Source organism: Podarcis vaucheri (assembly GCF_965113315.1).
Source record: "Podarcis vaucheri genome assembly, chromosome: 16".
NCBI lineage: Eukaryota > Metazoa > Chordata > Lepidosauria > Squamata > Lacertidae > Podarcis > Podarcis vaucheri.
Window position 1 is genome coordinate 7,850,599 of NC_138754.1, and position 16,609 is coordinate 7,867,207.

General features: G+C 46.6%; 1 protein-coding gene across 1 annotated transcript; it reads right to left on the reverse strand.

Moving 5' to 3' along the window:
• Nucleotides 1-4,469: 4,469 nt before the first annotated feature.
• Nucleotides 4,470-12,218, reverse strand: LOC309521676 (protein S100-A7-like; the record flags this gene model as incomplete). Its single annotated transcript, XM_082204386.1, has 4 exons — nt 4,470-4,695; nt 6,594-6,823; nt 11,741-11,793; nt 12,205-12,218. The coding sequence occupies 4 exons, from the start codon at nt 12,216-12,218 to the stop codon at nt 4,531-4,533; spliced, it is 462 nt and encodes a 153-aa protein (XP_082060512.1). The 3' UTR covers nt 4,470-4,530.
• Nucleotides 12,219-16,609: the final 4,391 nt, after the last annotated feature.

Sequence of the window (16,609 nt, forward strand, 5' to 3'; positions counted from 1 at the left end):
GAGCGGTTTGAATCCCTGCGATGGGGTGAGCTCCCATTGCTCGGTCCCTGCTCCTGCCAACCTAGCAGTTCAAAAGCACATCAAAGTGCAAGTAGATAAATAGGTACCGTTCCAGTGGGAAGGTAAACGGCACTTCTGTGTGCTGCTCTGGTTTGCCAGAAGCGGCTTAGTCATGCTGGCCACATGACCCGGAAGCTGTACACCGGCTCCCTCGGCCAATAAAGCAAGATGAGCGCCGCAACCCCAGAGTCAGCCACAACTGGACCTAATGGTCAGGGGTCCCTTTACCTTTTACTACACGAATCCTTCTTGAAATTTTGTCTTGCTTTTTGAACAGCTGTTGATGGGTGCTTTTTGCATGTCAGCCGTGATAGGAACTTTTTCATGGTGTTTGGGAATTGTTCCAATAACCGTGTGTCTCAGAATGCCTCTGCGCTACATTGGAACAAGGCAAAGAATGAGCAAGGCCTTTGTGTAATGCTACGGAGGCTTTCATCCTGACTTAAACATACCAGAAACTCATCCTCTTTGATGTGCCTGTTAGAGAATCATTCCGCCAGAAACAAGTAGAAGTTTTTAGAAGGTTCCAGAACATTCCTTTATATATGGGAGTGGCACTCTGAGCTTAATTAGCATCAACTGGAAGTGCCAATAAAAAGGCCACTTGGCTTCATTTTTTGCAGGCTTCTGACCGAAGTGTGCCTGTAAAATCTGCTGAAGGACCGTTCCTGTAATTTACGGCATGCAGGAGATAAGAGAGACTTTGTTTGAAAGTGTGCTGTTAATTGCTGTTTATATTAACAATTGAAAAATATCTTTGCTACCATAATGCTTGTACCCGGTCAGGGAATAAAATCTCTTGCCCGAGACATCACAGAGTTTGGTGAGTCATCTTTAAAACAACTTCTGTTGTTGTCCACTGCTTCCGGGAAGATCACTCTGCTGAACAATTGAAAGAGGTTTTACCTACACACAAGTATATGCGCAGTGAGAGTGTGTGGACAGTGAACTTTTAATAGTGCCAAGTGTGGGGACTGTGGAGACACAGAACTGGGACTGGAGAAGAAGAAAGGAGAGATTCTGATGGACTGGAAACTTGCTTGAAAGGAATAAGCTGTTACTATACAGTGGATGCTCGGGTTGCGAATGTGATCCGTGCGGGAGGCACATTCGTAACCCGCAGCGCCCCGTCTGTGTACATGCAGGTCGCGTTTCGGCGCTTCTGCACATGCGCAAAGCACGATTGTCCAGACCCGGAAGTAACCCATTCTGGTACTTCCGGGTTCGGCATGGTGCGCAACCCAAAAACATGCAACCTGAAGCGTCTGTAACCTGAGGTATGACTGTACTGGGGTTGGATGAAAAGTGTTAGTGTTTTTGATTGTGTGTGCTCTAATGCCTTTGTTAACTTACCTGTTATTCTTCTACAGGGGAGCTGCGTTCTGCTGCCTGTTCGTTTATCTGGGAACAGATACCTTGTTCTTGGAGAGAGGTAGAATCATAGAATCATAGAATCATAGAGTTGGAAGAGACCACAAGGGCCATCGAGTCCAACCCCCTGCCAAGCAGGAAACACCATCAGAGCACTCCTGACATATGGTCGTCAAGCCTCTGCTTAAAGACCTCCAAAGTAGGAGACTCCACCACACTCCTTGGCAGCAAATTCCACTGTCAAACAGCTCTTACTGTCAGGAAGTTCTTCCTAATGTTTAGGTGGAATCTTCTTTCTTGTAGTTTGGATCCATTGCTCCGTGTCCGCTTCTCTGGAGCAGCAGAAAACAACCTTTCTCCCTCCTCTATGTGACATCCTTTTATTTTTGAACATGGCTATCATATCACCCCTTGATAGTGTTGTTGTTTTTTGGGGGGGAGCGGGGAATCAGTTGTTATGCCTGTGGCCCCTTCTAAACTTTGCATCCAGCAGGGTTGCAATTCCTGGAATAGCCAGGCTAGCTTCCTGGTGTGGTAATGGCCTAAGTATGGGTTATTACGGCCTCGGTCCAGTATACCTGAAGGAGCGTCTCCACCCCCATCGCTCTACCCAGACACTGAGGTCCAGTGCTGAGGGCCTTCTGGCGGTTCCCTCACTGCGAGAAGCCAAGTTACAGGGAACCAGGCAGAGGGCCTTCTCGGTGGTGGCACCCGCCCTGTGGAACGCCCTCCCACCAGATGTCAAAGAGAACAACAACTACCAGACTTTTAGAAGACATCTGAAGGCAGCCCTGTTTAGGGAAGCTTTTAATGTTTGATGTATCACAGTATTTTAATATTCTTTTGGAAGCCGCCCAGAGTGGCTGGGGAAACCCAGCCAGATGGGCGGGGTATAAATAATAAATTACTACTGTAGCACCCTGCTTGTGGTTAACGCTTAGCTGGAATGAAATATTCAATGCAGCAATAGAGAAATTAAAATAATAATTTATTTGTCAGACAAATAAATGAGAGGCACAGTGGTATATGGTTACCAAGCTCTGGCCTGGCCTCCTGCCATTATGGCCAGCACTTATATTCCCTTAATCCAGCCCCCTTTGCTCCTCCTTTGGCTGCCTCTGTCCAATCAGCCTGGTTGAATTTCCTATTGGCTGATTGCTATAACCAATCCTAAAAGATACACCCATTTCCTATTGCCTTTTATGGGATACAAAAAGCTATATATTCTTCTATCTATAAATGACAAATAAGTAGTCATATATCTTACATTTGTCTCGACAAGGAACCTTAATTACCAGCTCACCTCTTGCCCTCCTTGCCCTATTGCCCTCCAAAACAGATGGTTAATAATTTTAAATTTTTATCTTAAACAGATGTCAGAGATCTTGGGTTCACATTCTCATGCATCATCAATGAAAGATCTCCTTTTTGGAGGTCTTTAAACAAAGGCCTGACAACCATATATCAGGAGTGCTCAATGGCGTCTCCTGTCTGGCAGGGGGCTGGGCTCATCTGCCCCCCTGGTCTCCTACAGCAATATGACCCTATGAAATAAGAATTTAACATTTCTTTCTTTCTAGATCCTTTGCATAATTACATTTAAGCCAGTATATTTCATACATTATCATAGATAGCTTTTTAGAAGAATAAAACAATTCTCAAAGTAAAAGGAAGGACTAGTTTACAGCCTCAAAATAAAATAGGGGAAAAAAGCCTCTTCTTGTTTACACTCCCCTTCTCTAGCCAGTTGCTCTTGGCCTTTAACCTTAGGAAGATATGGCTCAAGTTTAATGGAGGCACATGGTTTTATTTTACTGTTTACCTACTTTTAATTATGTAGGGTCAGTGTAGCCTTGTTCTTCAGCCTATAATTCCCTTTGACTTTGAGAATTGTTTTCTGCTATAAATCAGGGGGCCCCCTTGTCCAGGAGGATAAACATCTTGCCAAAGTACTTAGGCAGCTGGTCTTCTGCCTGGCATAAAACATTTGAAAATCTTTAAGCTCATTTTAAAATACAGACCCTAATCAAACTATAAGCCTTGATAAAAATGCAGGCTATGATTAGATGCCTCACTACTACTACTACTACTATTATTATTATTATTAACATAACAAAAGAAGTGGCTCAGCAACACAGGGCAAATGGCTGGAGGGGGCGGCCTTCCTCAACTAACTGCTGGTGAGAAAAACAAGGCAGGTAGCAGGCTGGGAAGCCAGAGTCAGAGCCATGCCCGATTTCGGCTTGAATCCAAGGCTGTGGCTGTGCGAGAAGCAAGAGCCTCTTGGGCTGTTAATGCTGCGAGCCCCTCCATCGTAGACTCAGCCAGGGGTCAGCAACCTTTTTCAGCAGGGGGCCGGTCCGCTGTCCCTCAGACCTTGTGGGGGGCCGGACTATATTTTGAAGGGGGGAAATGAACAAATTCCTATGCCCCACAAATAACCCAGAGATGCATTTTAAATAAAAGGACACATTCCACTCATGTAAAAACACGCTGATTCCCGGACCAGATTTAGAAGGCAATTGGGCCGGATCCGGCCCCCGGGCCTTAGTTTGCCTACCCATGACTCAGGCTGTATATATGTGTGAATAAACTATATATCTTAAAGAGACCACAGTCTCTGCTGTCCCTCATTCCAAGGAAACTGAACCCTGGATAAGCTCCTGGAACCCCTGGAAATTGGGGGAATTGAGGAAGTACGTTTGCATTTTGATTATTACAGAATTAAGCATTTCCTTCTGTAAAAAAATATTATAATAATGTTACTTTTTATAGGCCGGTGTATGTAATGGTACTGCTGGTTTTTCCTGTTATGATCAGCCATTCTATTCTGTGTATGTTTTTGCTATTATAAATTCATGGTAATGGATTTTTGGTTTTTTAAAAAGGTATGTTCCGTTGAGACGTGGTGGGATTACCTTCATGGGAGGTTTTTAACAGAGGTTGGGCAGCCCACATTGCAAGGAGCCAGACTAGATGACCCCGGGGGTCCCTACCGATGCTACAGTTCTATGAACAGATGCTTTAGGGTCACACGCCTCGTGCAAATCCTTTATTTGGCAGCTTTTACAACAGGCAGTACCAATTTACGGGGGGAGCTCAATCGTGGTCTGGGCCACATCGGTCCTCGCCGTGACTCAGGCGATGGGTATCGTCTGCCAGGAGAGCAAACACTTTGGTGAACTCCTCAAAAGTCAGTTGTCCGGTCTTGTCAACATCTGCCTTTTTGAAGAGCTCTTTCATGTAGCCTGGGCGGTTTCTGTTCTGTAAGGGAAGATGGGGAGAACTAGATGAAACTTTGGTTGGCAAATGCTCCTCTGAAAACATCATGATCTGCCTTATTCTTTGACCTTAGGGGACCAGATATGGCTGGACTACAATTTCCATCATCCATCACCACTTACAATAAAAACCATAATAAAAAAATTCCTTCCAGTAGCACCTTAAAGACCAACTAAGTTAGTTCTTGGTATGAGCTTTCGTGTGCATGCACACTTCTTCAGATACACTTGAACAGAAGTCACTAGACCCTTATATATAGTGAGAGGGTGGGGAGGGGTATTACTCAGAAGGGTGGTGGGAATGGGTGATTGGCTGATAGGTGTGGTAAATCAGTTGACGACTGTTAACGACTGCAATTGGTCTTACAGGAAAAAGCAAGGGGTGAGATGGCCAAAAATAGCTTTATCATGTATAATGAGATAAGGATCCAATATCTCTATTCAGACCAGGTCTCTCCATGGTTTTGAGTTTGGTAATAAGTCCCATTCCCACCACCCTTCTGAGTAATACCCCTCCCCACCCTCTCACTATATGTAAGGTTCTAGTGACTTCTGTTTCAGTGTACAGTGGTACCTCAGGTTACAGATGCTTCAGGTTACAGACACCGCTAACCCAGAAATAGTACCTCGGGTTAATAACTTTGCTTCAGGATGAGAACAGAAATCGTGCGGCAGCAGCGGGAGGCCCCTTTAGCTAAAGTGGTGCCTCAGGTTAAGAACAGTTTCAGGTTAAGAACGGACCTCCAGAAAAAATTAAGTTCTTAACCTGAGGTACCACTGTATCTGAAGAAGTGTGCATACACACGAAAGCTCATACCAATAACAAACTTCTCTAAGGTGCTACTGGAAGGATTTTTAAAATTTTATTTCAGCTGCGGCAGACCAACACAGCTACCTACCTATATCTAGAATTGCAGGAGGGATGTAGGTGCAGACTAAAAGCTCACCTGCCAGGCCTCCCCATTTGGCCCCACATGGCCTTTTGAGGGAAGCTATGCCCAGCAGCCCTGCAACTAAAATCATACATAATGTGGGGCGTTGGTGTGGCAGGGAAGGCTTCAAAGGGAGAATCAGGGATTTGAAGTGGGCCCCCAATAGTTCCTTGGGGACCACAGTTTGGTTAAAGGTGCTGAGAGTTGCTAGGGGACCCTCTTTTCCCCTCACAGCACTACAGTTCCCAGGGTGGTTTAACAGTCCATCCCTTTTCTTGGGGAACTCAGTAAAGACCAGGTCTCATCTAACCCCTGCATCACCTTTGTGCAAGCAAATCAGGATGAACTCTCGGCAAACAGGTCATCCGGATGGCCCCAACATTACAAGAAAGCTAGCATCTTAAAAAGCAAAGACATCACGTTGCCAACAAAGGTCCATATAGTTAAAGCTATGGTTTTCCCATTAGTGATGTATGGAAGTGAGAGCTGGACCATAAAGAAGGCTGATCACCGAAGAATTGATGCTTCTGAATTATGGTGCTGGAGGAGACTCTTGAGAGTCCCATGGACTGCAAGAAGATCAAACCGATCCATTCTGAAGGATGGAGTCCCGAGTGCTCACTGGAAGGGCAGATCCTGAAGCTGAGGCTCCAATACTTTGGCCACCTCATGAGAAGAGAAGACTCCCTGGAAAAGACCCTGATGTTGGGAAAGATGGAGGGCACAAGGAGAAGGGAATGACAGAGGATGAGATGGTTGGACAGTGTTGTCGAAGCTACCAACATGAGTTTGACCAAACTGCGGGAGGCAGTGGAAGACAGGAGTGCCTGGCGTGCTCTGGTCCATGGGGTCACAAAGAGTCGGACACGACTAAACAACAACAACAACCTGACTCCCGATTTTTTGCAAACACATTTGCACCACCACCATTTCCTCTGGCTTCACTCACACAGGCAGCCAGGAAAGTGGGAGCTTGGCTCTTGAGAAGCTCCGTCATGTCCTTGAGGCTCAAGAAGTCATCCTTGCCTTCCCGAGGAGCAAATTGATGGTAGATGTTCACAATGATCTCGAGCGCCAACTCCAGAGTGCAGTGAGGCAAACTATCCGATGTACTCGGAGCCTTGGGATGGGTAACCGGGGGGTGTTGGTGGGTTGCCATTCTCTGCAATCTCTGCTGACCTGGAAGAGGCATGAAACTGTTAAGATATTCCGTTCCACCCTAAGAGAAACAGGCATGACTGTTGTGTGCCACATGCCTGTTTACATTCCAGCACAGCTTGCTGGGAACTTCCATTTGTGTATAGCTTTTGCTTATGCTTCTTGCTTTGGACATGCAAGAAGAGCAGACATGTTTTTCTTTGTCCTGATGTGTGATGAATATCATTGCTCGTGCGTAAGTTGCCGCCACTCCTGGCTAAGTTGGCTTGTTAAACCTTTTCTGTCTCGACAGCCCTTCACTTCGTGGCTGCCTCAGTCACTAGCAGTATCCGTCAGTGGGCGTTTCTTAAACCTTTTCCAGCATAAAAGCTGTTTGACGCCAAGTCTCCTCCTATTCTCCCTGCACGGAAGTCTTCTGCGCAGGGAGGGTGTGGGTAGCGGAGGACCCGTGCTCTCCCCGCTGGTGTCCAGCGAAGAGTCCTGGAGCCCTCTCGCCGATTCCCCCATCTGCCCCCCTTTATCCCTGGTGTTGATTTGCTTCCCCAGCTGATGAGCTGCCTCTCTCCCTGCTGGGTCCCTCTCCAGCATCACTTGAGAGCCTTCCCCCCGCCTCTGGCTCCGATGTCAGTTCCCTGACATGATGTATGCTAAATAAACTGCTGTGAATATGCTTTACATATATGCCTCTATCTGCCCTTCTGTTGAGAAGAGGTTTTTTTTTTTTACTCTGCTGGCTTGCGTGCTCAGCTTCTGAAAGGTGTCTGAAGAGCCAGTATGGTGTAGTGGTTAAGAGCGGTAGTCTCGTTATCTGGGGAACCGGGTTCGCGTCTCCGCTCCTCCACATGCAGCTGCTGGGTGACCTTGGGCCAGTCGCACTTCTTTGAAGTCTCTCAGCCCCACTCACCTCACAGAGTGTTTGTTGTGGGGGAGGAAGGGAAAGGAGAATGTTAGCCGCTTTGAGACTCCTTAAAGGGAGTGAAAGGCGGGATATCAAATCCAAACTCTTCTTCTTCTTCTTCTTGAAGCCCTGAGTCACAGTTTGATGCAGAACCAAGGACTGGAGTTTGACTGGCAACCAACCGGTGGGCTGGAGCCAGCTGGGGGCCTGCCAATTGCCCCCGTTCCCTTGGACACATCTCAACAGAAACGTGTTCATAATCATGGGCCTTTTCGGCCACTAAAGCTATTAAGAATTTAGGAAGCCGCAAGCCAGCAAGATATTCCAGTTCAGCCACCAGCAGCAGATAAGGATGTGTGAATACGTTTCGATTTCTCAGTTCTCCAAAAGACTATACACTGAAAATACTATGATAACACTGAGAACAGTCGTGGGTTCCTGCCCATCGCCCCTTGCAAAGAAAGAACCATGGCAATTGTAGATTGTTAAGGGCTGGAAGTCTCTCCTTGTTCCTATGTTTCAGTCATGTTCCACAGGAATACGTGGCAGGGCTGTCCACACCCAGATGTTGTTGTACGAACAGCTGTGGAGGCTACAGGGCCTGAGAGGGACATGCCCAGACCCCTGGTCCCTCTCACAGAACTCTAGGTTAGGTAAAATCATCACCTAACTCTCCGAAATTATAAAGACCTCCTAAAGGACTCTGCAAATGAGGTAGAAAAGCAGAGGCCTCTTTTGTGGGGTAAGGAAACATTTGAGAAACTATTACTACTATCATCATCATAAACGCCACCACATTTATAACTCGCCCTTTACCACCAAGTTACAACCATTTAAGATTTAAAAAACAGTTAAATCAGATTACAGGTACAGGAACAGGTGGAACCAGAAAACACACGCCTTGGGTGTCAAAGGCCAAGTGAAGAAAGCTGTAAAGTCGTACAGTAAGCCTGCAATTTACACAGGGGTTACTTTCTGAGGATTGCGCCTAAAGCTAAAATTACGTATAGTCAAAACACATTTGGTTCAATGGCGGTTGGGTTTGCCAAAGTCCCCTTTTGGCCACTTAAAAACATATTGCCAAAACTTAGATAGCTTGAGGGTTTACCAGGAAGCGAAAAGCCAGATGAACCTCTGTGAGGCGGGAATTCCACAACTTTAGGGGCTGCCACAGAGAAGGCCCTCTCCTGGGGGACCACCACCCCAAACCTCTGAGGGAGGGGGAGCTACCAAAAGGGTCACCTCTGCTCATTTTATTACCGGGGGGGTGGTCCTTTAAGGAGGAAGAGGGCCTTTAAGATATTTGGCGCCTAAGTCGTTTAGGATTTTAAACACAAATGGGCGGGCCCTGAATTGGGCCCAGAAACAGACCAGTAGCCAATCCACCGCTTTTAGAACAGACCTTATGTGACATCTAAAGGCAACCCCAGCCAACAGCGGAACATTTTACCCCACTGCCCAGGGCGGGCACGCACCCAAGGGGGGCGGGGCACGGAGGGTGCCCTCCCAGGCGCAGGATAGCCACTCTGGTGCATGGAGCGGCACGCGTGCCCTGCAACCAGGGGGCGGAACGAGTCACCGATGGCGGACATTTGGCGTGCTGCCCACCCGCAACTGCCAAATGTCACCCCCCTCAGCGAAGACACCCAGGGCGGTACGCCCCCACCATAACCCCCTTCCTCCACCCCTGACTCCAGCCACTGTGTTTTGGACCTGTGGAAGTTTTCTGAGACATTTCCAGTTGCAGCACCATGTACCGGTTATTGCAATCACTGGAGGACAGGTTTTGGCGCAACATTTCTCTAAAGAGAGGGGTTATAAGAGAGAGACTCACCAAGCTTGCCAGCCGATTTCTAGCCGTGGGTGTGATGTAGGGCTCTCCTGGCACTGCTTATATATACCTCCCTGAGTCTGGATTTCAGCGATGGTGATGACACAAGATTCAGATGAGGGAGTGATTGGGTGCCACCGAGGAATTACCATACAACCTGTTTCCTGATGGGAAGTCCTTAATCCTGACCAAATTCCATATGCGTCTGAAAACGCCTTTCATTTTGTCACCTTCCACTCTTGTGCAATGATTAAGAGCCAAAGTTGCCGTGATTGCAGTGGTGTTTCTTGTATCCATGCCTTCTAGCCTGCACTGCAACAGTCGAGGGAGGGCAGGAAGCCAGGCAGAGAAAGTTAGACTTCGTCTTTAGCTTCGCTGCCACCGCTAAACAGCCCTTTCAACCTTCTTGGACTAAAAGTGGTCCAGCCTATTCCCAAGAGTGATTTGAGCAGGATGACAAACAGGTGGTGGCTTAATAACCTTTGAAGGTGACTAGGAAATAACTAATCCAGAATGCGGCAGCTAGACTGGTGACTGGGAGCGGCCGCCGGGACCACATAACACTGGTCTTGAAAGACCTACACTGGCTCCCAGTACGTTTCTGAGCACAATTTAAAGTGTTGGTGCTGACCTTTAAAGCCCTAAACAGCCTTGGTCCAGTATACCTGAAAGAGTGTCTCCACGCCCATTGTTCTGCCCGGACACTGAGGTCCAGGGCTGAGGGCCTTCTGGCGGTTCCCTCACTGTGAGAAGCCAAGTTACAGGGAACCAGGCAGAGGGCCTTCTCGGTAGTGGCGCCCGTCCTGTGGAACGCCCTCCCACCAGATGTCAAAGAGAAGAACAACTACCAGACTTTTAGAAGGCATCTGAAGGCAGCCCTGTTTAGGGAAGCTTTTAATGTTTAATAGACTATTGTATTTTAATATTCTGTTGGAAGCCGCCCAGAGTGGCTGGGGAAACCCAGCCAGATGGGCGGGGTATAAATAATAAAGTATTATTATTATAATAATTACTATTATTCTGATCTTGCAACGCAGCCGTGCAATTTCATTTTGCAAAGGTCACCTTCCTGGGGCAGGTGATGATTAAAAGCAATATAAAGGTATATTTCCTGCAGCAAAGATAATCCTATGTAAATGCACCTGAGAGTAAGCCCAATTGTATACAGAGACAGATTTCCTTCTGAGTGTTGCTGCAGGAAGGCATAGGATATGGGAGGGGGTGTCTGTCTGTCTTCTCTCACTGCTACCTCTCTCCCCTCCACTTCCAGTTTTATCTATTTATGCTAATTGAAAGAAAGCTGGTGCAAAACATGCCAGTGTAAAGGGACAAAAAGGGGCATGTGGATGGTAGGAAGTGGGATTATTATTATTATTATTATTATTATTATTATTATTAATTGAATTTTTGAATTTATATACCACCCTATACCCCAAGGTCTTGGTGCACTTCACTGAATAAAATCAAAATATAAAACCACAAAATACATAATCAAAATAAAAACAACAACCGTAATAACCCCCCACCCCCAAAAACCACATTTTAAAAGGGCATAGGATCATCACAACATTTAAAGTAAGACAATTAACAAAGCCACTCGTTAGAAAGACCATGATCTCAGAAATGTCTGCAGGAATATTTAGGGGCAACCAAATTGGCTGGGTGCCTTTCTGATACAGTTAAGCTGCATCCTAACTGTTTACTGGTTCTTTGTTCATGTTTCCTGTTTTCTTTTCCCAAGCAGAGATAATGTCTTGGCATGGTGGCAGCTCCCTAGAAAAAGGTCAGCAACTTTGGGGTTCCCCCCTTTAAAAAGGTCAGCAACACTGGGAAATGGGGGGGTCCCCCGCCGGAGGGATCTTTGCACCACAGCGCCGGATATGCAAACTGTTGTGGACATGCTGGGAGCTGGATTTGAGACGGGGGAAACGAATAACCGAAGGAAACAGAAGTAGACAAATTGGCCCATCCGTCCCTTTGATAGGCAAAATCCCATTAGCAAGAAGGTGGTGAGCTCAGCTGTACAGAAAGGATCCCCAGTTCCCACAGTTCCCAAACTTGTTTTACCAAGGGTTTTGCAATCCACTGTTGAAAACCCTTTGGTTCCAATACACAGAGAGGCGTCCTTGTTGTTGAAATGTGGTACCCGGAAGGAGAACCAATGGAAGAGCCATCTCAAAAGTCCTCATCTACATCCCAAATCACTTACTGGAACTCTGAAACAGGTTGATCCTTTGAGGAGACTGGCTCACCTTCAGGCAGCTTTGGCAATTATTTCCCAATCGTGAACTTAGCAGAGTCAGACCCTTGACACACCTAGATCAGTAGCATCAACACAGATTGGCAGCAGCTCTCCGTGGTTTTGGGCAGAGCCATTCTCAGCCCAGCTGGAAATGCCGGGAATTCGATCTCCGGCCTTTGTCCATGCAGAGACACCTCTACCAATGAGCTGTAGCCCTTTGTCAAACAAGCACATTTCCAAAATGCAGTCACAGACTAGACACGTTTGTGGAGGCCATAACTAGCCATTCAAAGAAAGGAGGTGCTCTTTGTTGTATTATAAAATTGTAGAGTTGGAAGGGACCCTGAGGATCATCTAGTCCAGGCATGTCCAGGTTCAAATAGGCTGTGATCTACTATCCAGTATCAAAAACTGGCAGTGATCTACCACACTCTCCCTTTGTCATTCTTCAACTTCTTCGCTTTAGGGGCAAGGGGTTAAGGCATTGTTGGCGGCCAGAGAAACCCTGACATATACTCGGAGTCGAGTGTGGATTTCATGCTCTTTATTCAGCTCATTGTAGGGAGGAAGGCCAGTTCCCCCGAAATGTCTGCTTTATTTACATTATATACATTATTTACACAATAGGCCCCATGTGATTGGCTAATTCCGGGATTCTCCTGTAGATCAATCAGGTTGCGGATTCACTTCCACTTGGAGTTGGATTGGGTGGCTCCTGTGGACCAATCAGACTGCTGCATTTTGGATCCTATTGTTCTAGGACCACTCAGACTGGTGCATTTTGGATCCTATTGTTCTAGGACCAATCAGACTGCTGCATTCTGAATCTTATTGTTCTAGGACCAATCAGACTGCTGCATTTTGGATCCTATTGTTCTAGGACCAATCAGACTGCTGCATTTTGGGTCCCTAACTGCTAAAAAGCCAGGGGAGTTTGAAAATACAAGAGAAACATTGCTGGGTTTTTAATAACCCCACTCTCCAGCTTCTTGTTCAGAGATTGGCAAGAACTGAACATGAACAGAGAGCTGGGCACCACGAGGGGAAGGAGGCATGCTAAAGAGCTGGGAGATGGCAAGCCAGCTATGTAGGGCAAATGTCTTGGAAGTGTGCAGGTAGATGCATGCTTCTTTTTGTATATTGTGAAAATAATTATTTATTTGGATTTATGAAATCTATTTTTGAAAAAGAGGGCTTAATAGTTTAGCTTATTAAATGGCAATGTTATTAAATACACTAATGATGTTCATTGGCCCTTGGACATTTGATTAAGCTCGATGAGTTGACTTGCTTAAATACACAATGAGTTTAAAGGAGTAATAGAGTTGCCTGGAAGTTGCCATCAAGACAGACAAGGCGGTTTCTGAAGGGGCAGCAGCAAACCAGTGAGCATTACAAAGCCCAGCTACACTTGTAACATTCAATATTTTTCTTACACTCGTCCATTATAGTGCTTTTGTTATTTTTCTCGTTGAATAAAACACGGTGAACCATGTGTGCCATCGTCATGGATTGCTCTGAAGTCATTTCTTCACCAGGTAAAGTCATTTTAGCCCCCACCCCCTATTCCACCCCCAATCCGTCCTGTACTTTGCCTGGCCAAAGCCAGCAACTCTGAGTCAAGCCATTAGTCCATCTAGGTCAGTATTGTGGACACTGACTGGCAACAGCTCTCCAGGATTTGCAAGTGTTATGGATATTACGGGGGGGGGGACACATCTTTAAAGTTGTTAAATGGTACAAATATTATGCATAAATGTATCCTTTCAGCTTGACAGCTCAGGGAAGTTACCTAGCTTTAAAAACCACATAAAATCAACTCCTTTGCCAGTTTCCTTCATTCCACCCCCAATTTGCTTCATTGGTCAAGGACTTGGAAACCACTTGATCCCCGCCATAATCCCTCAAGCAGGAGGTCACGTACTCGCAGGAAGGTACTCATAGGTGTCAATCACTGGGCAAAGGCACTCCTTTGGACTTGCCCAGGTGGCAGACTACGCAAACCAAAGTTCTATCGTCCCTTTGTAGTAGGTGCTTAGAATGTACTTCCCAATACATATCCTGTATCCACCTGTTGCCCCAACACATCCCTCCTATATTAATCATGTATAACCCTCCCCTTTTCTGATATAGCAATGATGTAGTGATGATGCTTAATGAACTGTATGCTGGGATAAAAAATTTGTTGTTGTTGTTTAGTTGTTTAGTCATGTCCGACTCTTCGTGACCCCCTGGACCAGAGCACGCCAGGCACTCCTGTCTTCCACTGCCTCCCACAGTTTGGTCAAACTCATGCTGGTAGCTTCGAGAACACTGTCCAACCATCTTGTCCTCTGTCATCCCCTTCTCCTTGTGCCCTCCATCTTTCCCAACATCAGGGTCTTATCCAGGGAGTCTTCTCTTCTCATGAGGTGGCCAAAGTATTGGAGCCTCAGCTTCAGGATCTGTCCTTCCAATGAGCACTCAGGGCTGATTTCCTTAAGAATGGAGAGGTTTGATCTTCTTGCAGTCCATGGGACTCTCAAGAGTCTCCTCCAGTACCATAATTCAAAGGCATCAATTCTTCAGTGATCAGTCTTCTTTATGGTCCAGCTCTCACTTCCATACATCACTACTGGGAAAACCATAGCTTTTACTATACGGACCTTTGTTGGCAAGGTGATGTCTCTGCTTTTTAAGATGCTGCCTAGGTTTGTCATTTCCTTTCTCCCAAGAAGCAGGCGTCTTTTAATTTTGTGGCTGCTGTCACCATCTGCAGTGATCATGGAGCCCAAGAAAGTAAAATCTCTCACTGCCTCCATTTCTTCCCCTTCTTTTTGCCAGCAGGTGATGGGACCAGTGGCCATGATCTTCGTTTTTTTGATGTTGAGCTTCAGACCATATGTTGCGCTCTCCAATTTCACCCTCATTAAAAGGTTCTTTAATTCCTCCTCACTTTCTGTCATCAAGGTTGTGTCATCTGCATATCTGAGGTTGTTGATATTTCTTCCGGCAATCTTAATTCCGGCTTGGGATTCATCCAGCCCAGCCTTTCGCATGATGAATTCTGCATATAAGTTAAATAAGCAGGGAGACAATATACAGCCTTGTCGTACGCCTTTCCCAATTTTGAACCAATCAGTTGTTCCAAAGTCCTTGTGACCCCATCCTCGGGGTTCAAAATTCCTCTTTGAACCTGTTGCACAATAAACTTTGGTCTACAGCTACCGTATTTTTCGCTCTATAACACACACCCGACCATAACACGCACGTAGTTTTTAGAGGAGGAAAGTCCGTAGGCATGCCACCCGTAGGCATTTCCTCCATAACACGCACAGACATTTCCCCTTACTTTCTAGGAGGAAAAAAGTGAGTGTCATGGTGCAAAAAATACAGTATTTGCTCCGGTTGGTGGCTGGACTCCTTCCTTTATTCCGCAGGGACCTGCGGGCTCTGCCCAATGAGCTGGGTGACTGAGCAGCCTCGCACCTAGATATTTCCGTAACATCAAGCAAGGGGTCTCTCTCTCCCAGCCCTACATGGGCATGCCAGGGACCAAACCTGAGACCTTCTGATTGCGCCAAACAATAGCCCTTCTCTAGTTCCTGCTTGCACTGGCTCCGCCCACTGGCCCATGCCCCCCCAAAAACCTCGCTAAGGAGGGAATGTGGCCCTGGGGCTGAAGAAGGGTTCTCCAGCCTTATATGCGCCATGAACCTGAAACTCGGGCAATTGTACTATGTTTCACAACACCCCATAGACTTCAGGAACGTTGGGAGTTGATCATGAAGGCAAACTTCTTTTCCTTGTTATTTGTTCCAAGCCAGCGCCTGGTATCTGCCTATCCTTCCTGTTAGTGCGGTTCCTTTAATTATCCACTGCTCTTAGCCATTAATATGCAACCCTCCATTGATATGCCAAGCAAGTTGTTCTGTGGCCCCATTTGCACAATCCAGGTTACCAGATTCGACAAGCAATAGCTGGCTTTTCCAAGGCTTGCAAGGCGGCCTGAGTTATTAGTCGTGGGTGGACGGGCGTCGCTGCTTTCCGTGTTTTCATACCCCCAAAATGTTGGGTGTTCTCATAATGGACCACGTTGCACCAGCCACAATGCTGATGTTTACTCATTTAGACGTAAGTACATAAGAAGAGGTTGCTGGATTAGGCCAATGGCCCATTGAGTCCAGCATCCTGTTCTCACAATGGCCAACCCAGATGCCCCAATGGGAACCCACAAGCAGGACTCGAACACAGGACCCCCTCCCCTCTTGCTGTTTCCGGCTATTGGTATTCAGAAGTATTCCTGAGGCGTAGCCATCGTGGTTAGTAGGTATTGGTCGCCCTAAATCACATGGCGTTAAGTACAGTGGTGCCCCGCAAGACGAATACCTCGCAAGACGGAAAACTCGCTAGACGAAAGAGTTTTCCGTTTTGGAGGTGCTTCGCAAAACGAATTTCCTATGGGCTTGCTTCGCAAGACGACAATGTCTTGCGAGTTCCTGCTGGGTTTTTTTCCTCTCCCCCCCCCTTTTTCTAAGCTGCTAAGCCACTTATCAGCTGATTCGATCAGCAGATAAGCCGCTAAAAGCCGCTAAAAGCCGCTAATAGCGCTAATAGCGCTAATCCGCTAATCCTTCAATGGGCTTGCTTCGCAAGACGAAAAAACCGCTAGACAAAGAGAATCACAGGACGGATTCTTTTTGTCTTGCGATGCACCACTGTAAATTAAACTCTTTCTTAAAGGATACAAGGCTGCTCAGCCCAGGCCTGGTGAGCACATCAATTCATCCCAGTAGATCTTGCCCATATTATGCCGTTGTGGGGGTCTCTGCCTTCCCATAGCTACCTAATTCTCCT